This window comes from Vipera ursinii (genome assembly GCF_947247035.1).
Source record: "Vipera ursinii genome assembly, chromosome: 8".
In the NCBI taxonomy this organism is placed as follows: domain Eukaryota; kingdom Metazoa; phylum Chordata; class Lepidosauria; order Squamata; family Viperidae; genus Vipera; species Vipera ursinii.
Genome location: NC_139519.1, coordinates 8,153,396 through 8,177,152, shown reverse-complemented (window position 1 = coordinate 8,177,152; position 23,757 = coordinate 8,153,396). Strand labels below are relative to the sequence as shown.

The 23,757-nt window shown below is 43.6% G+C and overlaps 1 protein-coding gene across 1 annotated transcript in view; it reads right to left on the bottom strand.

The window, feature by feature from the left end:
• BIN3 (bridging integrator 3) overlaps positions 1 to 17,700 on the bottom strand; it is a 111,084-nt gene extending 93,384 nt beyond the window's left edge. Inside the window, exon 1 of the mRNA XM_083368476.1 lies at positions 17,620 to 17,700. Coding sequence (XP_083224602.1) covers positions 17,620 to 17,627 — 8 coding nt within the window. The 5' untranslated portion in view covers positions 17,628 to 17,700. The remainder of the gene's footprint in view (positions 1 to 17,619) is intronic.
• Positions 17,701 to 23,757: the final 6,057 nt, after the last annotated feature.

Genomic DNA, 23,757 nt, shown 5'->3' with positions numbered 1-23,757 from the left:
GAATTCTGGAAGCTGAAGCCCACAAGTCTTAAAGTTGCCACGTTTGGACACCCGTGCCCTAACTCCAGACTTCAGGAGATGCCAAAAACAAGAACAGCTTGCTTCTTGGTAGGTAAAAACCTGCAGGAACGCCTATTTAAATGTCCAGCAACTGTATTTGTGGAAGTCTTACTGGGGCACTTAACAAATCAAAACTTTTTCCAAAGGACATTATTTTCTAAAACGCCAGGGAAACATTCGAGATACACCCAGAATAACAGAATAGCAGAGTTGGGACTGTAGAGGTCTTCTAGTCCAACTCCCTGCTCAAGCAGGAGACCCTATACCAGGGGTAGGCAACCTCGGCTCTTTTATGACTCATGGACTTCAACTCCCAAAATTCCTGAGCCAGCATAGCTGGCTCAGGAATGCTGGGAGTTGAAGTCCACGAGTCATAAAAGAGCCAAGGTTGCCTACCCCTGCCCTATACCATTACAGACAAATGGTTGTCCAAACTTTTCTTGTTGTTTATTTTCATCCACCACATTACATGGTTAAATGTAACTTTCAGGCAGTTTAGCTTATTCTATGTGCTTTCCACCAAGCATAAATTTCAGGAAGAGCCAATCTAGTTATGGCTACCTAATGAGAAGGAAGGAGTCACTGGAGAAGAGCCTAATGCTGGGAAAGGTTGAGGGCAAGAGAAGAAGGGGACGACAGAGAATGAGGTGGCTGGATGGAGTCACTGAAGCAGGAGGCGTGAGCCTAAATGGACTCCAGAAGATGGTAGAGGACAGGAAGGTCTGGAGGAACGTTGTCCATGGGATCGCGATGGGTTGGACACGACTTTGCAGCTAACAACAACAATAATAGATAAAGAGCAGGGGCTGGGGAGGGGGTTAAGCATCATCGCTGTGTCCTCACAAGCACTCCGAATCCAATCCCTCCTGAATTTGGTTGACCTTTGCATGCCACCAATTTAATATTGAACTTTAGTTGACCAGATTCTTATATGTGGGCCAGAACAAATCTTCCATGTTACAACTATAGGAATGGTCATTATTCTTTGCGCCTGACTTTGGCACTTATATGACATATCAAACTACAGCATGCGAATTGGCCCTCTACTTTGCACCCTTACAAAATCTCAGAAAATGGTACATAAAGAGACAACACCTATAGTTATCCCCGAGAGAAAGTCTGTGAACACAAAGACTATTTCCGTGAACCATTTCAATGCCCATCTATGGAGATTCTCAATCATCCAGGTCATCATTATCCCAAAAGTGCTTTAGGTTTTTTGTTTTTTTTCAAAAGACAACTAGACTTTCTTGGGTATTTCCTTTGAAAACGTCTTCAAAGGAAGAAAAAAAACCCAGGAAAGTCCAGTTGCTTTTGAAAAAAAGCACATTTCAATGGCCCAGCTAGAAGCAGTACCAGAAAATATAGTTTTACATAGAACCTCCTTTCAAAATTGTTTATGTATCTTCAGATCCAGAGTTTGTTTTTGAGGAGCAAGCCCCCTCTCCCAGTATATAAGGTAGCCAAATGCTAGAGAAACCGCTGACAGAAATCCACCATGTTCTGAAGCCAGAACTACCCTCCATGTATATGCTTAGATAGGAAGGTCCTTTATGAGAATGATGATGATGATGATGATGAAAGTCTTAGGAGGAAAGGTGGTAAGGGAGGAGAAAAGATCTGCATCTCAGGGCAGTTACACCCATCTACTAATTGCAATCAAGTGCTCTTGCAGGCATTAATTAATCCAACCAAATCATGTTCTCGATCCCGTTTTTCAGCTGGCTAAACTGAACAAAATAAGACAGTTGGTTGCCAGAGATGACACAGCTGACAATAAGAACAGAAGCCTTTTCCAACTGGGGTGATGCGGCTGTTTTTGGAATGTTCCCCCTAAGGAGGCTTGTCAAAAGCCAACAATTTGTTCTCCCGTAGGAGAACAAACCCATCAGGACAAGATTCAGCAGTCCATCTGCATTTGAAAGACAAAGGCCACTCTTTCGAAGACAGCAAAGTCCACATTTTGGACAGGGAGGACCGCTGGTTTGAAAGAGGGATCCAAGAGGCCATCTAGGTCAAAACTGAATAGACCTCTCTCGACAGAGAGGGGGAGGGATCCGACATCATCTATCTCAGGTCTACAACACAGTCCTTTCAGCAGTCCCAAGCCAGCTCCACACCCATTTGCACCACTCAGATGACCCTGAGGACACAGGTAAACCTCCAGGTGGCCTCAATGACTCTCTAAAAGAATGCAAATGACCAGCTGTCTGCAAGGAATATAAATCCTTCCATTCCCCACCATCAAGTCAGAGCTGAAGAAGCTTCTTTTCTTCAAAGAAAAACAAGACAGCATCACCACCAGATGGATTCGTAGCTGGCTGACCAGCCGTACTCAGCGTGTGGTCCTCAAAGGAACCGCATCTACATGGAGGAAAGTGTGTAGTGGGGTGCCCCAGGGCTCTGTTCTATGCCCAGTGGTCTTCCACATCTTCATCAACGATTTGGATGAGGGGATAGATGGAGAACTCATCAAATTTGCAGACGACACCAAGCTGGCAGGAATAGCCAACACTCCAGAAGATAGGCTTAAGATACAGGAGGATCTGGACAGACTTGAACACTGGGCACTATCTAACAAAATGAAATTCAATGGTGAAAAAAGTAAAGTTCTACATTTAGGCAAGAAAAACCAAATGTACAGGTATAGTAGGGGGTACCTTGCTCAATAGTAGTAACTGTGAGAGTGATCTCGGAGTCCTAGCAGACAATCATTTAGATATGAGCCAGCAATGTGCTGCAGCTGCCAAAAAAGCCAACACAGTGCTAGGCTGCATTAACAGAGGGATAGAATCTAGATCACGTGAAGTTTTAATACCACTTTACAATGCCTTGGTAAGGTTACACTTGGAATACTACATCCAGTTTTGGTCGCCACAATGTTAAAAAGATGTTGAGACTCTAGAAAGAGTACAGAGAAGAGCAACAAAGATGACTGGGGGACTGGAGGCTAAAACATATGAGGAACGGTTGCTGGAATTGGGTATGTCTAGTTTAATGAAGAGAAGGATGAGGGGGGACATGATAGCAGTGTTCCAATATCTCAGGGGCTGCCACAAAGAAGAGGGAGTCAAGCTATTCTCCAAAGCACCTGAAGGCAGAATAAGAAGCAACGGAGAGAAACTAATCAAGGAGAGAAGCAACCTAGAACTAAGGAGAAACTTCCTGACAGTTAGAACAATTAATCAGTGGAACAACCTGCCTCCAGAAGTGGTGAATGCTCCAACACTGGAAGTTTTTAAGAGGAGACTGGACAGCCATTTGTCTGAAATGGTATAGGGTTTCCTGCCCGAGCAGGGGGTTGGACTAGATGACCTCCAAGGTCCCTTCCAACTTTATGATGATGATGATGACGACGACAATGATGACGGCGATGAAAGTCCAGTTGCCTTTTGAAAAAGCACCTTTGGGACAACCATGACCTGGATAACTGAGAATCTCCATGGACAAATTTGAATTCATGTTTGTGCTAAATTACATTTTCTCTAACCATAGTCTAAGGAATAAAGCACAAACGAATAACATCAATGCATATAGCTAAACTCTGGTGACTTCATAATCACAAAAATTTCTTGCCAACAGAGCACTTCTAAAACCATGGTAATACACCGTAAGACCAATTAGCACAGCATACTCAGCCAAAATTAACTAAACATTTTATAGCTTAGCACAAAGTGTGAATTGCATCAACGCTCTTCAGGAGCTCAGCTGAAAACTGTTTTTAATTTTAAACTCCGGGCCTTTTTAAAATCTTAAACTATCAAATTATTATCAGTGTCCTTCACCTATTATTTTTTTCCCCGTGCATTTTGCTTTTCTTTTTTTTTTGCTATGTCTCCGGCACCAATATTTACAATGGAAATAAACAAACAGGAAGCAGATGGAATAAGAGAAATAGTTAGGAACAATGCCTAGATATTTGGGGTACTCCATGCTAGCATTTTTAGATAAATTCTGAGGTGTAAAACTTTGCTGGACCTGAAGCAACTGATGGGCGAAGGCATCACGCACAGATTAAACTAAGCAGTGGTGAATCTCCTGCAGAAAGAAAACACTATGCAGGAAGTAAAGTTCATTCATTCAATCTTTTGTACAAAGCGATAGAAAAAGCAAGCCTTTTTTTTTCCTACAGTGACATTTCAGGAACAGAAGAGGGGTAGACAATAGAGGCTTCCTCCCCACCCCCCAATTTCATGGCTTAACTGCGGAGGGGATTGACCTTCCGCAGACTGGTCCTTGCGTCATCAGGACCCTTTTCCCCCATCGGAAGACGTAGGGCATTCCGGCGCTCCATGAATTAGACAATTCATTCAACAAGTGGCGGCATCGTCTCCAGCATGAATGAGGGACCGTTGCAGTCAAGGCAGTCCCTGCCAGCTATTGACAAACTGAACTGAGGGTGATTGTGTGCTTTTTACACACTTGACAAATCTCTACAATGTGATCCCACTGGCATTCACGTACCAAAAGGAGGCCACCGTGTGCACAAGGACTGACGCGCCATTTGTAGCCAGAGAGAAGGCAAGAATCGCCGATCTTTAAAAAGTAACCCTTCTGACAATGATCCCTTATTTTTCAATGAAATACATTTCCTGAGATCTGCTCCATATGCCTCCCAAGAATGCTTCTGCTTTTATGAATGCGACTCGTGTGCACTCAAAGGGCCCGGACATTCGAGGTCATCCCCAAATCACCACCTGAAGGTATGAAGTGGTCTCTCTCTCTCTCTCTGCCTAGCATTCCAGATTTAAAACAACTGATGGGATTCTCCATCACTCGAGGCTTTTAAGAGACTGGACAGCCCACCTGCCTGGAAATGGAGTACAGCGTCCTGCTTGAGCAGGGGGCTGGACTAGAAGACCTCAAAGGTCCCTTCCAACTCCGTTACTCTGTTTCTGATACACATGGTCCAATATAAGGAAAGCGCCTTGTCTATGATCTGGTTCAAATATTACACTAAAGCCTGGTTTGTTGAATCACAGTTTACAAAATAAGCATAACTGGCTTGGTTTGCACATGACGTTAAGCTATAAATTTGTCTCAATTTGCAGCCAAACCAGGGCCAGAATTTCCTTCCTGTTAAGGAAGGCGACTGTTGAGTTGTGCCCAGGTTTATGACTCTTTTTGCCATGGTTGTTCAATGAATCACTGCAGTTGTTAAATGAATCAGGAGACTATTAAGTGAATCCGGCTTCTCCCTTTGACTTTGCTTGCTGGAAGATGGCTGGGAACGTTGCAAACGGCAATCACATTATCCTGGGATGCTATAACTGTCATAAAAAGCCGGTTGCCAAGCGCCCCAATTTTATCCTATGACTGTGTGGATGTTGTGATGGTTGTAAATGCGAGGACTGGTTGCAAGTCAGCTTTTTCATTGCCATTGCAATTTCGGACAGTCACTAAACAAATGTTAGCAATCTGCACTAAATACAATGTGTCTGGATTCTTAGAAATTTAAAATTCCATACCAATGCCACAGACCATAAAAGAGCCAACATATTTTTTTAAAAAAATTATATTGAATAATATAATTTATATTATATTACATTGAATAAATTACCACTCCATAACCATTCCTGCATTGACTTTCTTACTAAGTTCTTCACAAGGCTGAGTGCAGTACATTCAATTTCAAACAAGTTCATAAGGGTGATCCGTATCATCCTCGTTTTACAGTCTCTTCGATTAAACTTTTCATGTACAACATATCTCAGTGGAGTTTTATTCAAAACTATCCATGTCATGAAACATGTTCTGAAGCAGCAGAAGAAAAGTAAAACAGGTAAGACAAGCGTGTTTACTTCTTCACTATCCGGTGACCAATTCACATTGGAGCCTGCAACCTTATCTTGGGATGTACGTTTGCCTTCGTTCTTGTTTACTTCTCCACAGAGAATTACTACCTTTGAAGGAGAGAATGAAAATAGTTTGCTTGGTTGCAATCTGGAAATTATATCTTGAAACACCTTTGGCGACAAAAAAAAGGTAAGAACCCCCCCCCCACCATTTCTTTTGCATCCCACTGGAAAAAACAGACAAGCCAAAGAAAAAAAGAGAAAATAGGCAGAAAAAGCTCTTTCTCTAACCCTGGAAAATATTATTTTGAACATCATAAAATGGGGCAAAATTCATTGAACAATTGTCTCGCTTAGCAACAGAAATTTTAGGCTCAGTTGTGGTCGTAAGTCAAGGATTACCTGTTCTTGGATGGGAGACCACTAAGAGATTCCAGAGCTATGCTGGCTCAGGAATTCTGGGAGTTGGAAGTCCACGAGTCATAAAAGAGCCAAGGTTGCCTACCCCTGTTTTAGAGTCATGGCCATGGTAAGAAACCCCCCCCCCCCCCGACCATTTCTGTTGCATCCTGCTGGAAGAAAACCACACAAGCCCAAGAAACAAAGAGAAAATAGGCAGAAAAAGCTCTTTCTCTACCCCTGGAAAATATTATTTTGAAAATCTAAACCTGTTTCTTGGTGATCGCAAGGATATGTTTTCCTGGGTTTGACTAGGAAGAGGCTTTCCACCACCTTCCTCTTGATTCTTCTTTTCTCAGCTTGCCAGGTTAGCTTATAATTCTGGAATCTCTTAGTGGTTCCCGCATCCAAGAACAGGTCATCCTTGACTTACGACCACAATTGAGCCTAAAATTTCTGTTGCTAAGCGAGACAGTTGTTCAATGAATTTTGCCCCATTTTATGAGCTTTCTTGTTAAGTGAATCACTGCAGTTGTTAAGTTAGTAATACAGTTAATAAGTGAATCTGGCTTCCCCCATTGACTTTGTTCCTCAAATGGTTGCTGCAACCATCAGGAGTCAGCTGCCAAGCGTTTGAATTTTGATCAGGTTGCAACAGTTGTAAGTGTGGGAAAGCGGTCATAAGTCGCCTTTTTCAGTGCTGTTGTAACTTTGAACAGTCACTCAATCAACTGTTGTGAGTCGAGGAGTACCTGTATTAAGAGATCTAATGTTGCTTAGTTTTTTTTTCAAGGTCAACCAAGAAAACAGATCTAACCCAGCTATCCTAAAAGATATTGATAGACAATAAAAAGGCTACAAAAAGGTATCTGGAAGGAACTCACTTAAAATGTATTCAAGTTCTAAGGCTTATTTAAATCCCAGATTTGTATATGAATATTACATCCATTTTTCCAATCAGCTTGGCAGAAGAGAGTCCATTCTGATGCACTTCCCCCTATATTATCACAGCTACCGCATTAGAACAATTTTTTTCCACTGAAACACTCAGAACTACTTCATTAATATAATGTGCTGTGTACTGCAACTGCAAATACCTTTTGTAATATCGGTATTCTAGACTGCATGATCGGGCTTTTAGCAAGTTTTGATTTAAATGCTGGGGGTGATGCTTAAAATAAGCAGCAACCCTTGGGGATTTCATTTTTCAAGGATGAGATAAAACATAATCTTTTCGTAAAATAAAATAATTCACATTTGTATTTGGAAATGCACAAGTAATATGTACAGCAGTGGCCAAAATTGTGGAAACCTTCGGGGAAAAGTGTACAAGTTAGAAATGCCACCTCTGGTTAAGTTTCCACCAGTTTTTCTTCTAATTTCTTTATAGCTGTAGCCTTGTTCACTTAATAATACTATTTTGCATCGCTTTCTGGGCGACCAGTCAACTCTTTAACAAGCTCACTCAATGAAAGAACACAAAAAAACCCGACCAACTCGATAGCGATCACATAACACACTGACAAGTGTCCTCCTCTCAGCTTCATTACATGACGTCAATAACTGAATCCTACTGTGATCTGATTGGCTCATTGCCAAAACAAGATGACAACCTGATTGGCTCTCGAAACACGCATGCTCATTGGCTACAATCAGATGAAGGAAAGCTACCTGAGATCAACCTAAGCAAGTTGTGCTTCCTTTTTCTGGTTATTTGGCTATAACTTTTCATAGAATACAGTACAGATAATTGAACAAACTTTGTTGCATTACATTCTTGATTAAATTATCTTTCCACTGATATATAATTTTATGGTACTGCTCCCCCCAAAAAAGTGGTGTTATTAGCCATCAAACCTCAAAAATACACTTTTCCCCAAAAGGTTTCCACAATTTTGGCCACTACTGTAAGTTTTTAAGACATTCATCCAAAGCTATATTCCATTAATTTTTAAGTGTTCCAAAATCACTTACTTAAATGATCTGTTGCAGCATGCTCTAATTTGATAAGTAGGATTTTTGGGAATAAAACTACTGTACTACATAACTTCATAGGGCTTTAGAAAAAGTTGGGCAGCTTTAGTTCTCTAAATAGAAATCCAGATCTACACCCTAAAGGGGATTACAGATCAACTTTCTTTAATCTGGCATCCTCCAGATAGATTTGGCTATCACTCTCATAATCTCCGGTAAGGAGACAATTGGAATGATCTATTATTATATTTAAGAGGTGTGAAGTTGACGATTTGCAATCTCTTTTGGTTGATTTGCAATCTCTTTTAAGTAGGCATTGATCCTCCAGTAAGAGAATTAACACACCAAGCTTTTTTTTTTAAAAAAAATAAAGATATACTAGGCAGTGGGGGGGGAGGCAAAGGGTTAACTAGCAAAGACACCCCCCCCCCAAAAAAAAATCCTTTACAGCAGGGGTCTCCAACCTTGACAACTTTAAAACTTGTGGACTTCAACTCCCAGAATTCCACAGCCAGCATTCTGGGAGTTGAAATCCACAAGGTTGGAGACACCTACTTTAAGGTACAGTCAATTCAAACGGAATTATTTGCACTTTTGCTAGCTGAGACGGTACTGTGCCCGGCATGCACATGTAAATCAAATCTTTGTTTTCACTGAGATAACTTTTAAAGTGGGCAAGATAAGCCTGGACATGTAACAGCAATAGAAGGAGTATTTTATGTGGTACACACTTATTTCTAAGTGTAATAAAGATCTACTTTTCCAGTAGCAACTATCTGGCCCAAAATCACTGAGAAAGCTTCTTGTGGCTGAAGGTGGACTAGAACTTGGATCTCCTCACTCCTATTCCAAAACCATCACCACCACCCCACCCCACATCCCCTTGTCAAGCTAATCAGCTGATAACTACACTGATATAGACATATATGTCCACAAACTTCCCAACAACTACACCATGAAGTAGACTGTCCGCAGAACTTTCAGCACAGGGGTTTCTGTGGCTAAAAGTAGTAGATCAGGGGCCTCCAATAGTCTCTAATCAGACAACTGAACCACGGAGGTGAAGTTTTTAAAAACACGAATATAAGGAAACGAAATCCGTACCTCAAGATCGCTCATGCAGGTTTTAAGCATAAAAATCACACCGACTAAAATGTCTGGTGGAACTCAGCCTCCCCATAATCCTGTCCACATCATCAGGGGAAACAGGATCGAACTCAGTCCAGATAACATGCTCAAGACCGTCCGATTCCTCCACATCCGACTCTGCCCAGTTAGAGTCCAAACCGGCCCGGATCTGAGCGATTTTGTCCGTCAGATGATGGCTAAACTCCTCGGACCGCCCCTGCAAGGGATCCTCTCTCACCTCCTGATTAAGGAGGGAGCGAGTCACCCTAAACAGGGCGGCCGGGCGATTATCTGCGGACGCGATGAGGGCAGCAAAGTAATTAGCCCTCGCCGTCCTCATCGCAGCAAGATAAGACCTTATAAAGGTGTTTGTAGCGCACTTGCGCTGCGTGCTTACTCATAGCACACAACCTTTGAATGATCCCTCTCTAGGTTGCTAAAGCTAAAAGTTGGACCACGCAGCTTGATCAATCCAGCCTGCCTGAAGCAGTTGAAAAAAAACAGGGAACCTCACATGCAATTTTAATATTACATCAAATGATGATGCGGTGTTTGTTCCTCTTCCAATAATTTGTTCTTGCTTTGTAGTTTTGTTTAAGAAGCCACACACCATACCTGGCCTGTAACACTAGGCCAGGGGTAGGCAACCTTGGCTCTTTTATGACTCATGGACTTCAACTCCCAGAATTCCTGAGCCAGCTATGCTGGCTCAGGAATTCTGGGAGTTGAAGTCCATGAGTCATAAAAGAGCCAAGGTTGCCTACCCCTGCACTAGGCAAAGCACAAGGACACTTGGTTTTGTTCAGCCGATCCGTTACAAAGAACTGGGCAAGAATAGAGAACGCTTGCTAGATCACACAAAAGGGATTACTGACCACCATCTCTGAGCAGTGAAGTTGACGTCAGGTCAAATTCAGTGTACAATGGACAAAGGAATTCTCAGAATGTCAGAGATGCTGATTTTAGTGAGACAGAGAAGTTCCAATCCAGGGCTGTCCAATCTTGGCAACTTCGGACTTCAACTTTCAGAATTCCCCAGCTAGAATGACTTGATGGGAATTCTGGGAGCTGAAGTCCACAGGTCTTTAAATTGCCAAAGTTGGGCACCCGGGTTCTAAACTGAAGAAGTAATAATCCTTCAGTATGCAGTGGGTTAGGACGCTGAGCCTGTCGATCAGAAGATCGGCAGTTTGGCGGGTCGAATCCCGAGTGCCGCATAACAGAGTGAGCGCCTGTTACTCGTCCCAGCTTCTGCCATCCTAGCAGTTCGAAAGCACGTAAAAATGCAAGTAGAAAAATAGGGACCACTACGGTGGGAAGGTAACAGCGTTCCGTGCGCCTTTGGCGTCTAGTCATGCCGGCCACATGACCACGGAGACGTCCTCGGACAAGCGCTGGCTCTTCGGCTTTGAAACGGAAATGAGCACCGGCCCCTAGAGTTGGAAACGACTAGCACGCACGTGCAGGGGAACCTTTACCTTTTTTAAGCAGAGTAATATTCTCATGTACACAAGATAACTGTCAAGCTTACTTGTCAGCTGAACACTTTTAGTACTTCAAATAAGAGGGGAAACACTGAAAATATCGGGGAAGAGGTCGCTTCTATCCACAGGATGATCTACACAGGTGGCAGCAAGGGAGGAGGAATCAAAATCTTGCTTGAAAACCAAGCACAAGAACTTCTCAAAGAGGATCAACCAGGAGCCTCATTGTTATGCAGTATCAACAGCATGTGTTGCCTGAGTCTATCAATAATTCAGAAATCTTTTAACCACTATGTACCAAGAATACGTAGTTCAAAAAGATATAGCAACTTCACAAAAATAAAATACAATTAATTTAATGAGTGCTGTTGAAATTCTCAACCCTCTAAGCCACTTTTAACATTTCAGATGCCTTGTTAAAAGTTGTCAGGTTTCTTTGTGAGCTAGCCTAGCTAGTGGGAAATATACTAAAAGTGCCTCCATCAGCCTTTTTAGGTCCTGCTAAAATCCTTTCTTACTTTGTTATGATAATCTAAAGAAAATTTATTTTAATTTATTTCAAATTTTATTTTTAATTTACTGTACAGAGACCTTTAAGTTTTTGTTGTTGTTAGCCGCCCTGAGTCCCTCGGGAGATAGGACAGGATATAAATCCCATTAATAAATAAATAAATTAATTAATTAATTAATAAACAAATAAATAAATAAATAAAATCCAGTTCAGATGTGTCGACCAGCCACGTGTCTGAGCATTCTAATGCCATATGTGAAAGAGGTTTCTAGAAACTAAGAAAAGGAAAATGTGTTAGTTTTATTTGTAAAACTAATTCAGTTAGTTTAGTTTTATTTAGCTAGTTTGGTTTTTAGCTTTTACAGAAACGTCTTCCCATAGAATTTTCCGCCCCTTTTTGAGATATTGCAATGTGAAGGACACCGAGTAAATTTCATCCTCATACTGGTTTCCTTATTTTCACCACTTTCACGACTCCTGCTAACCCACAGAGCAATGATTCTTAAACTTGGAGACTCAATCACCCCTTTTCCCAGTCTCAAATAATATTACCACCACACGCCAAAAAGCCAGATTCTGTTATTTTACAAAAGTATCTAAGCAGTGGCAAATATGCCTTGACTCAAAAACAAGTGATTACAAATTGTTCCATTAGCCCTAGCACAGGGGTAGGCAACCTTGGCTCTTTTATGACTCATGGACTTCAACTCCCAGAATTCCTGGGAGTTGAACTCCATGAGTCATAAAAGGGCCAAGGTTACCTATAGCCCTGCCCTAGGAAATACCCAAATTACGAGGAATAACTGCCCCCAACTGAAGAATCACTGAGAAGTAATTATCCCAACTGAAGAATCAATTCTATTCTATCACATAATAGAGTAACAGTTAGAAGGCACCTTGGAGGTCTCCTAGTCCAACCCCGTTTAATCAGGAAACTCTACATCAGGGCTCCCCAGCCCCTGATCCATGGACCAACACCAGTCTGCAACATGCCAGAAACCAGGCTATGAAAACAAGCAAAGCCCCATCCACAGGATGCAGGCAGCACACAAAACCACGCTCCCTCCAGTTTGTGGAAAAACCTATCTCTTCTTAAAAACTTCCATGATGGAGCACCCACAACTTCTGAAGAACATGAGATCTTAGAAACCACACAATATAGTCCTTATCAGGTAAAGATTTTCACTTTTAAAATAACGTACATATTCTTAAGAGTCTGGTGTGTTCCAAACTGATGGAATAATGAAGGGCCAACATCAGACTAATATTGCTCATATGCTTTTGCCTCTATCTTCACAAGTCAAAGGACAAATGACTTCTAAAAAAGGTGAACCTGAATTAAAGCTGACAATACAAGAGTGGTGATACAGATTAACGACTGTGTTTAATACAATGAATATATGGGGCACTCTACCATGACTTAGTACAGGGGTAGACAACCTCGGCTTTTTTATGACTCATAGACTTCAACTCCCAGAATTCCTGAGCCAGCATGGCTCAGCTTGGAAACCTCTCCCTTTCCCCTCAGCATGGCTGGCTCAGGAATTCTGGGAGTTGATGTCCACGAGTCATAAAAGAGCCAAGGTTGCCTACCCATGACTTAGTATATAAACGCAAATTGGACGAGTTCATTCAACATGCTAAGCTAATCACAGTTCACCGCAATGGCTGGGTTTGCACATTGTGCTATGCCAGAACCAAATAATCCATATTATGGCTCAGAACCCAGCCATGAATCTTAGCGTTGTGTCAACAGTCATAGTTCTGCATGTTGTTTGCTATCATTGCATTTAGCTTGACTCATCTGAGAACTGAAAAACAATGTAGCTAATTTTAAAGGACTTCTAGGAAAGAAGTGATCAGAAAATAAAGGCAGTTAATTGTGTAAACCATGTTTATCCAACCTAGTGACCTCCAAATGTTTTTAACAAAGAAATGTCAGCAAGAATTCATTGCTGAACTGATTTTCCACTGTTTATGACTTGATATATAATGGTTTGGAAGTTCCCCTATGCAGCATTACAACATTAGCCCATCAGGCCAGAAATTAGCTATCTGACAGTAATCCAGGGTCTCTAGTAAAGCAAAGCACTTCCCAGGCACACGTTGACAAGCGTTTTAAATGAAGATGACACAGACAGAAACTGCTTTATTATTTGAATGGAAAAATGACTTTGTTTACTTGTTATGATCTCCTTCCAGTTTAAATATGGATCAATTCACTTTGTTTAGTCAGGTTGCGTTATAAATACAACACTTATCGGCCAAAGAGTAATCTGAAAACATGTTAACAAAGGTCTACTGGGGAATGTAAACAGCCTCGTCTCTGCAGTCTATCAGGATGCAAGGTAACCTGGGGATCAGATTGCTGGGAGCCTGGTATAAGGTGCCCTGAATTCTCTGGAGAAAGAATAAAGGACAAGTCTTATAGTGTATAGAGAAAAAAATATGATTTGTTGAAAGCAATGGCCATACTTCTAATAGTACGACGGGATGGGTTTGGAAGGAAGAAAATACAAGCAAAGGTAAAGGTAAAGGTTCCCCCGCACATGCGTGCTAGTCGTTTCCGACTCTAGGGTCCGGTGCTCATCTCTGTTTCAAAGCCGAAGAGCCAGCGCTTGTCCGAGGACATCTCCGTGGTCATGTGGCCGGCATGACTAGACGCCAAAGGCGCACAGAACGCTGTTACCTTCCCACCGGAGTGGTCCCTATTTTTCTACTTGCATTTTTACGTGCTTTCGAACTGCTAGGTTGGCAGAAGCTGGGACGAGTAACAGGCGCTCAGTTACGTGGCACTCAGGATTTGACCCGCCAAACTGCCGACCTTCTGATCGACAAGCTCAGCGTCCTAACCCACTGAGCCACCAAGTCCCTTACAAGCAAAGGTACTTCTGGATAAAATTCAGTAATTAGCCAGAAAAAGGGGAACTGCTTAAGAAAGTACTAGGGAGGTGGTGGGGGAGAAAGCTGTACACAGATATATCCACTACATACAGTAATGTTTGCATTCAGCAAGTGGAAGAAAGTGTGGCAACTAAAGGGAAAAAATCTTTGCTTAAGAGCCAAGACATGAGGGCTCGTGCTTTGGAGTTCAAGTTTCATTAGTCCAGAGAGCATGCCAATTTGGAGACACCATAGGAGTTGTATCTAAACATTTACTGTGTGGCCTGGCTGTTTTCCCATACCCAAGGTAGCTACTCTCAAAACAGGCAATAATGAGTTTGATGCAAATATAAATCCACACCCATAGCAATTTTAGTTGACTTTAATAGAATTTAAACAATCTTCTTGAGTTTAGGATTACCTGCAGATCATCATGAACACTATGGCAATTACTCCTCAGGATATCAAATAACTAAGCTAGGGAAAGAATAGGTCAGGCATGTCAAACTGCCGGCCCATGGGCCGGATGTGTCATGCTGAAACCGTGCCCACCCCATTGCCAGCAATTGGGAAAAAGTCATGATATGTCACGCAATGTCACATGAAGTCGCAGGTTTGACATGCCTGGACTAGGTTCACACTATACTAAGTCATCATATCATTTGCTTCATTTTGTGCCAGTCCAGACAATTTACAATAAACCAATGGCCCCCAATCTTTTGGGCACCAGGGACCAATCCCATGGAGAGAGGTTTCTCTGTGGATTGGTGGGGGTGTGGTTTCGCATGCTGCCTGCATCCCTTGGATGGGGCTTCACTTGTTTGCGTGGCCCAGTTTCTGGCATGCTGGACCAGGGGTTGGGGACCGCTGCAATAAACCATGATTAGACAAACTTTTTAAGCATAATATATGAATCCAGTAACATAATTATCTTGTATTTATTTACATGAGAGATTGCTGTATGGAGGGGGGGAAATAATCATCCTGAAAGGGTAAAATGAAATTATAATGCAACAGCAGCATCAAAATCTTTTGATCGGGGATTCTTTTGTGAAGTATGTATTGCTATAAAATTTTTATACTGTTGAATTATAGTAATGTACAACAAAAACAAATTAAACAAGTTTAGTAAAATAATAGCTATTTCTAAACAGGTGCTTATAGTTTCCTAAAATGCAAAGGACATAAACCTTTATACTGAGTCCTTCGGGAGAAAGGAGGTATAGAAATTAAATTATTATTATTATTATTATTATTATTATTATTATTATTATTATACTAAGCCCACTTAGTGTTTTAGTCTATGCCACAGGTCCCAAACCTTTTGGGCACCAGGGACCGGTTCCATGGAGAAAGGTTTTTCCACGGACCTGAGAGTGTGTGATTTTGTGTGCTGCCTGCATCCCACAGATGGGGCTTTGCTTGTTTGTGTGGACCGGTTGCTGGCATGCTGCGGGCCGGTACCGGTCCATGGACCAGCGATTGGGGACCCCTGGTCTATGCCATTTACAAAAACAAACCCCTAGAATTCAGCAGGGCAATGCTTAAGACATTAATTAGGAGCAAAATCAAAGAAGTTGCTTGGATAATCCAGGCCCAAGCCATGCAGGGGTTTAAAGATAAGAATCAATACTGTTTATATCACCCAGAAACAAAGTGACAGTTAGTGACATAACTTCCTCACAGATGTAATATCCATCCAGAAACCATCTTGGCAGTTGAATTCTTTACTAACCAAGGTGTTTAGATGCAAAGGCTACTCATATAAATGGCATCTCAGGAAGCAAGCCAGAATTTACCAATGGCCTTATTTTAAAATTATTCATCCAAGGATATAGGTGATCTATCAGTCTAAGCTGATAAAAGACTGGGAAAGGCATAGTCTGGGAATACCCCAAAAGAGAGAGGGATTCAAAAGCACCTCTTAACTCCATATCTGCACCTTCTGGGGGAGCCCACCCCACTTGAATGCTAGAAAATGTAGCATTGGAAAGCACAGTCCACACCGTGAGCAGCTCCCATCTTCTCCGGAGACGAATTCCCAATGCTTAGTAAGCGAGGAGCCTGCAAGAGCACCAGCTTCTCAATCCCTAAAAACCTCCGCATGCAACAATGCACAAGTGGGGTGTGTGTGTGTGCGCGCGCGCGAGTCCTCCATCCATGCTGCTTTACAGCTTTGTGTATGTTATCAGAGGAGAGGGAGGAACCACATGCTTGTTCCTGGCAACCGCACACTGTTGCACCTACCTACACACAGGTCAGGTGGCACAACGCCAGTGGTATAACAGAAGGAAGACCTACTCTGAACCTGATTTCAAGAGTAAAGATAGCCCCCAAAAGGAGGGTGGGGGGGGTTGTAAAAAGAAGGGCGGGATATACACCAGCTGCCTGCAATTAGTGCAGGTTCGAATCCCACCAGGCTCAAGGTTGACTCAGCCTTCCATCCTTCTGAGGTAGGTAAAATGAAGACCCAGATTGTTGGGGGCAATTAAGCTGACTTTGTAATAATGCCGCTTGGGGGTGTGTGAAAGCCCTAATAAGCAGGCTTATACATAGAATGAAGGCTACTGCTAAGCTTGTAAGCCGCCCTGAGTCTTCGGAGAAGGGCGGGATATAAATGGAATTAAAATAAAAATAAATAAAATAAAATAAATAAAATAAAGAAACAGGGGCAACTAAAGCAACTAAATTCTGCTGCCAGGCCCTTCTCTACAAGGACAACACCTGAAAACCTCTCATCAGCCAAGGGATGGAAGCACCGCCTCACACACACACACACACACACACCCCAACACACACCCCAACACACACACACCCCAACACACACACCCCAACACACACACACACACCCCAACACACACACACACCCCAACACACACCCCAACACACACACACACCCCAACACACACACACACACCCCAACACACACCCCAACACACACACACACCCCAACACACACACACCCCAACACACACCCCAACACACACACACACCCCAACACACACACACACCCCAACACACACCCCAACACACACACACACCCCAACACACACACACATCCCAACACACACCCCAACACACACCCCAACACACACCCCAACACACACACACACCCCAACACACACACAGACACACCCAGCTCCCTGCTATTCAGCCCTGCTCCCCCCCTTCCACGGTCATCGGCTCCAAGTAGCCCGAAGCTTCTTCCCGACACCTTTGCAGCGCCCCTTCTCTCCTCCTCCTCTTCCTCCTCTTCCTCCTCTCCCACGGAAAAGCCCGCTGAACCAGGAACGAGCCCGCCACGCGCTGCCACAGAAGACGCCCCCCCACACACACACTCGAGGAAGACGCACCCACGAGGACCCCCCCCCGCCCCCCCACTCACCAATTCATAGCTCCCTTCCGGTCCCCGCGCCTCAGCCGGAAACCCCAGGCTGGCCCTCGAGTCCGCCCTTCCGGATGTGAGGTCACGGGACGGCGGCGAGCTCTGGCGGTGACGTCACGCGCAGGGCTGGGAAGGGCGGGCTGGCGGCGGCGGCGGCGTCTGACGTCACAGCGAGAGGGCGGGGAAAGCGGCGGCGGCTTCTATTCCTCCTTCGCGGGGAAGGGGGGCGTTAACCCTTTCCGTGCCGCGCCCGGGACGCTCCGCCGGAGCGGCCGCGCACGCGCGCTCCCGCCGGGGGGGAGGGTGGGTGGAGGGATACCCCGAAGGTGTCCCTGCGCGGTTTGGAGGGGAGATTTTCCCCCCCCCACCCGGGAAAGAGAGCCTTTCCCGGGGTGGGATTGGCGCCCGCCAGAGGAATAATAATAATAATAATAATATAAAGTTGGAAGGGACCTTGGAGGTCATCTAGTCCAACCCCCTGCTCAGGCAGGAAACCCTATACCAGGGGTCGGCAACCTCGGCTCTTTTATGACTCGTGGACTTCAACTCCCAGAATTCCTGAGCCAGCATAGCTGGCTCAGGAATTCTGGGAGTTGAAGTCCACGAGTCATAAAAGAGCCGAGGTTGCCGACCCCTGCCCTATACCATTTCAGGCAAATGGCTGGCCAGTCTCTTCTTCAAAGCCTCCAGTGTTGGAGGCCGAGGCGGCGGGTCTGCGCGCAGGGTGGGAAAGCAAGCGTTGGGGGGTGGGTGGAGGGTGTCTTGCCGAGGCGGGAGCAGCGCCTTCGCCCACTGGGAGGAGGGCGGCCAGTCCTGGTGGGGGGCGCCAGGTTGGGGAAAGTCGCGGCGCGGGGCTCCCCTGCGCAGTTCCCGGGACTTTTGCTTGCACTCGCTTTGCGCGGCGCCGCGCTTTGCACGACTCACCCCTTCGCTGCAGCGAAGGGGTGAGTCGTGCAAAGCGCGGCGCCGCGCAAAGCGAGTGCAAGCCCTGCTTTTTTTGTGCGGGGAGTGGTGGGTGGGGGAGGATTCCCAAGGAACGGCGCCCGAAGTCAGAGCGCAAGCTCGATGGAAGCCCGTTTTGCAAAGGGGAAAAACGAGAATTGGAAACAACCCCCCCACACACACACACATACACACATACACACCCTCTCTTAGCAGTGCAACCGGGCTTTGGGGGGGGGGGGGTTTCTCTGACTAGGACTGGAAAAGAAGAGTGTCATTTAGCCGCCCTGAGTCTTCGGAGAAGGGCGGGATGTAAATGGCATTAAAATAAAATAAAATAAATTTAATTGCCCTCTACACCGCCCCGAGTCCCTTCGGAGAGGGGCGGTATATAAATCCAAATAAATAAATAAATTAGGTTTCTGCGCTCGGGCGCCTTCGCCAAGGCTCCCTGGTCCGCTAAGCAGCCTTTTTTTTTTTTTCTCCAAGCTCCGGTTGCATTTGGACTCTTCCATCTTCATCCGTGCTGGTTGTGAGAATGACCGGAGTTTAAAATCCGACTAAGGCGCCGGGTTTGGAGAAGGACGGGGAATGCTAGAAATACTCTTCACCGGCCTCCTCCGTTGGATGTGCTTGCTCTCTTGCCAGCCATGAAGCTGCCACCTGTCAATCTGTTTACCTTAGTTAGGGGATAAGACACACCTTTATCAACGTTAATAAGATTAGACTCTAAGCCCTAATTCGTGTTGGTTTGTCAGATTCAAACAAACAAGCAAAAGCCTTATTATTTCTGAATTGCAACTCGTGAGACCTTTGTTGACATATTAATCCTACAGCAGGGGAGGTTTTGCTGCCTTGACTTCTCCATGACAGTCAGCTGTTTAGGTCATAGTGAAGCCAAAATTAATCTCTTTCCTTTTTTTAAAAAAAAAAAACCCTTTTCTTACTCATAGTCTGTAACAGCATTACTGACTTGTCTCTCCTTCCCCTTCAAACACATTGTTTCCCTTTCTTTTAATTGATTATAGATGTGTATGGAACAGAAGTCCTCTGATGGACTTTCACTTCCTGAAAAAATGTATACACCACCCAGCCTTTGGCATATACTGGGACAGCTACATGTAGTCCTTAACTTACAGCCATTCGTTTAGTGACTATCCTAAGTTACGGTGGCACTGAGAAAAGTGACTTATGATCAGTCCTTGCACTTGCGACCATCGCAGCATCCCCATGGCCAGAAGATCAAAATTCAGAGGCTTGGCACCTGTGTGTATTTACAATGGTTGCAGCATTCCTGAGTCATGTGATCACCATTCGTGGCCTTCCCAGCCAGCTTCTGAGAAGCAGTCAACGCGGGAAGATGGATTCACTTTTAATGGCTGCATGATTCATTTAGGAACTGCAGCAATTCATTTAACAACCGTGGCAAAAAGGTCATAAAATCTGATGCAACTCACTTAACAAATGCCTTGCTTAGGAACGGAGATTCTGGTCCCAATTGTGGTCCTGAGCCGAGGCCCACCTGTAAAAGAAGAAACATTTCCTGATCAAACCCTTTTTGAGGGGAAGGGTAATAATAATAAAGTTATCTAAAATAGAATGCCTTCCTTATTCTGATTGTCTGCTTATGTTCCATTAAGCTAAATAACAACATGGGGGTCTGAAAACAAACCTCAGATACAGATCTGAACTTGTTTTTGCTTGGCATCCGCTGTATGGCAAAGAGCTTTAGTGAGGTGCTTTGTCATCTTAATTGGCCCAAATAATAACACCTGTGACTTTTGGCTTCTTTATTTTTAATGCCCAGACATAGATGACTTTATAATTGCTGGATATAGTTTGATGTATGTTTTCTCTCTTAAATGCTTTGTGTATATATGTGCTTATTATCTTTTAACAGTATTAAAATTCTGCTTTATAATGAATAGGAAAGAAAAACAAGATAACCAGAGGAGTTCTAGAGATATATATTACACAAAGAGCCTTGCCCTTTTCCCCTGCTTAACATTCAGTACCTTCCAGTTCTTCAGGCTATTTTGCATAAACCTCCTATCATCCTTATTCAAATAAAAGCAAAGAGATTATTAAGTATGGTGACATTCTCAGTTATCTCTTTGTCTTCTTCACATCTTCTGTAAATGATGGTCCCAAACTTCCTGCTGTTTTATCCTTATCTGCCTCTATTTGGATTTAGCAACACTTCTGATTCCCAGTCTCCAAGATTATATTTTTAAAAATATATTCTTTCAGATAATTCATCTAACTATGTAGTGACTCACTTTAAAAAAACATCTCCCCATTTTCTTTCAGATAATACAAAGAAATATACGGTGGTATTTAAAACTTTGTGGCCCGTTTTGAATTTTCAATATTACTGCATAAGTATGACCCAAAACATCTGTTCACACAAATCCCAAAACTAGATAACCCTCCCCCAAGAAGTAAATGAATCAACAATCCAAGTAAAGAAATAAATGAACAAGTATATATATTTTTTACTTTAATTGGATTCTTTTGAATCTACTTTTAGGACTTATGTGAACAATAGATCACATTTTAGGTCATATTTATGCTGAAATTGGGACTCCAGAAAGAGGTCACAAACTTTTGAGCATCACTGTAGCCTTCCCATTCTGCTGTTCTTCCGTTGTGTTGTGCTAGAAAAGTGTTTCTCAGAGTTGGCAACCTGGAGATATGTGGACTTCAACTCTCAGAATTCCACAGATAGCAAGCTGCCAAGGTTGAGAAGCATTGCACTAGAACAGGGATCTTCAAACTTGTCCCTTTTGTGACTTGTGGACTTCAACTCCCAGAATTCCGCAGCCAAGTGCCTGGCTGAGGAATTCTGGGAGTTGAAGTCCACAAGTCATAAAAAGGACAAGTTTGAAGACCCCTGTACTAGAACTTCCGTCATTCCGAGGCAACGTGCTAGTTCCAAATGGGAAAAATTACAGTCTGAACATATTTGAAAAGCTTCACATAGGGAGGAAACTATACCAATGCAATACTGCTCCTGTTAATATTATTTTTAATCATGATCATGAAAAAATCATCAGTCAATTGCAAAAGGCAGATTTACTTGAAACAGCTTACATCCTGTGATGATACCTCTAACACCATCAAACATCAACATCTGTCCCTGGGATGGACTTGATAGGTGGATAAAAATGCCAAAGCCAGTCTAAACATCTGGCTATTTGTGCAGCAAACCACAACAGATTACTGTTGGCTGTCTGGGAATAGAATAATTTAAGACTAAGATGCACAAAGGTGTGATCCACCAGATGTTGCTGAACTATCATTCTTAGCTTTTGTTACTACTGGTCTTACTGACTGAAGCTGCCATAAGTTTAACCCCAACACCTGCTTCTACTATAAGGCTGGCCTGGGCTTTACAAAGGAACACTGAAAGTTGAAAACAATAGAAATGACAACTTTGGGTTAAGAAGAGTGTTAAAGACATGCATGCAAAAAGCTGGAGTTAGGGCCGTGGGGAAAAAAATGACTGCCCCTCTTTGTAGTTTTGCAAAATCCCCTTAACACTGGATTTATTTGATAAAGATTGTCAAACATCACAAAACACTTTAAATCCCAGCTAAAAAGGTAAAGGTAAAGGTTCCCCCGCACATGCGTGCTAGTCGTTTCCGACTCTAGCGGCCAGTGCTCATCTCCGTTTCAAAGCCGAAGAGCCAGCGCTTGTCCAAGGACGTCTCCGTGGTCATGTGTCTGGCATGACTAGACGCCAAAGGCGCACGGAACGCTGTTACCTTCCCACCGTAGCGGTCCCTATTTTTCTACTTGCATTTTTACGTGCTTTCGAACTGCTAGGTTGGCAGAAGCTGGGACAAGTAACAGGCGCTCACTCTGTTACGCGGCACTCGGGATTTGACCCGAGAAAGTGACGACCTTCTGATCGACAAGCTCAGCATCCTAACCCACTGAGTCCCAGCTACTTCCTCCCAAAAGTACCCAGGCAAATGATGTGTTTTTAGAAACTTTTGAATCCTTGGAATGCTTGTTCCTGTAAATTGTGATACTTCTGCTGCTATTGAAAGAGTACTCAATTCTTACACCAGCACCCGAGCTGAACTTAATAAGTATTTGCTTCAACTTTACCACTGAAACTAAATACACCCTTAGATATTCAAATGGTTGCCACCACCTGAAGCTGGGATGGGCAAACCATGAGTCTCCAAAGACCTGTGTGCTATCCCTGGAACACCCAGCTAGCCTGTCAGCAAATGTAATCACTGGTGCTAAGAATTTTCCTTAAAACGGTAACAAGTTAAGCAGAGTTTTGGCCTTGAGTGTCTCTGCAGCAGAGTATGCTGCTCCAGTGTTGGGCGCATCTGCCCACGTGAAACAAGTTGAATGAATGAACCTTTATTGTCAAAGTACAACCATGTATACTTTGAGATTGGCTGAGCCTCCCTTCGTGCCCCCACCCCCAACTTACAGTGACACAAACCCTCCATCTCATTACTGATATCAGACATTGACTGATATCTCAGTCAATGAAGCAATACCCTTAGTGACAGGATGTCTCAAACCTACACCAATTGAGAAAACTTAGCCTCTCGCTGGCCTTGCCCCAGGTAAGATCAAGAGAGGTAGCAGCAGACACTGAGAGAACTAAGCAAGGGAATGGTCCTCCAGACCCTCTGAATGGACATGTGCCCTAAGCCCCCTGGCTCGGATCTAGGAGCAGGTCTATGGCAAGAACAAACATTCTTGAGGGTGCACAAGAAAAAAACTGAATTGAAAAATGGAGGGAGGAGGCCACCGAGCAAGGAATAACATTAAAGGAGGATCTGGCTGAAGGATCCTGACCTCCCTTATACTACCTGGAGGACCTTGAATAGGTTGAGAGTTGGAGTGAATAAATGTAAAACCAATATGCTCAAGTGGAGGCTTTTACCGAATAATAGCATACTGTGTAATGGAAAAGTTTAATAGGCTTTCTTTGATAATAGCAATAGAATGTAAACATCAGGATAGCATAACTAAATTGGTACAGTATTAAAACTATGCCTACGTATGGTGGGGAAAGGATCATTAGATTATTTTAATTCCTGATGGAGGAGCGAGGCAATGGTTCAAGTATTGGGCAAAGACCAGGCTGACATCCCCATTCCCAAGGTCCTTTGCATTAGTCACCACCTCTCCACATAATCAGGAAGGTTTGAGGATGTGCCA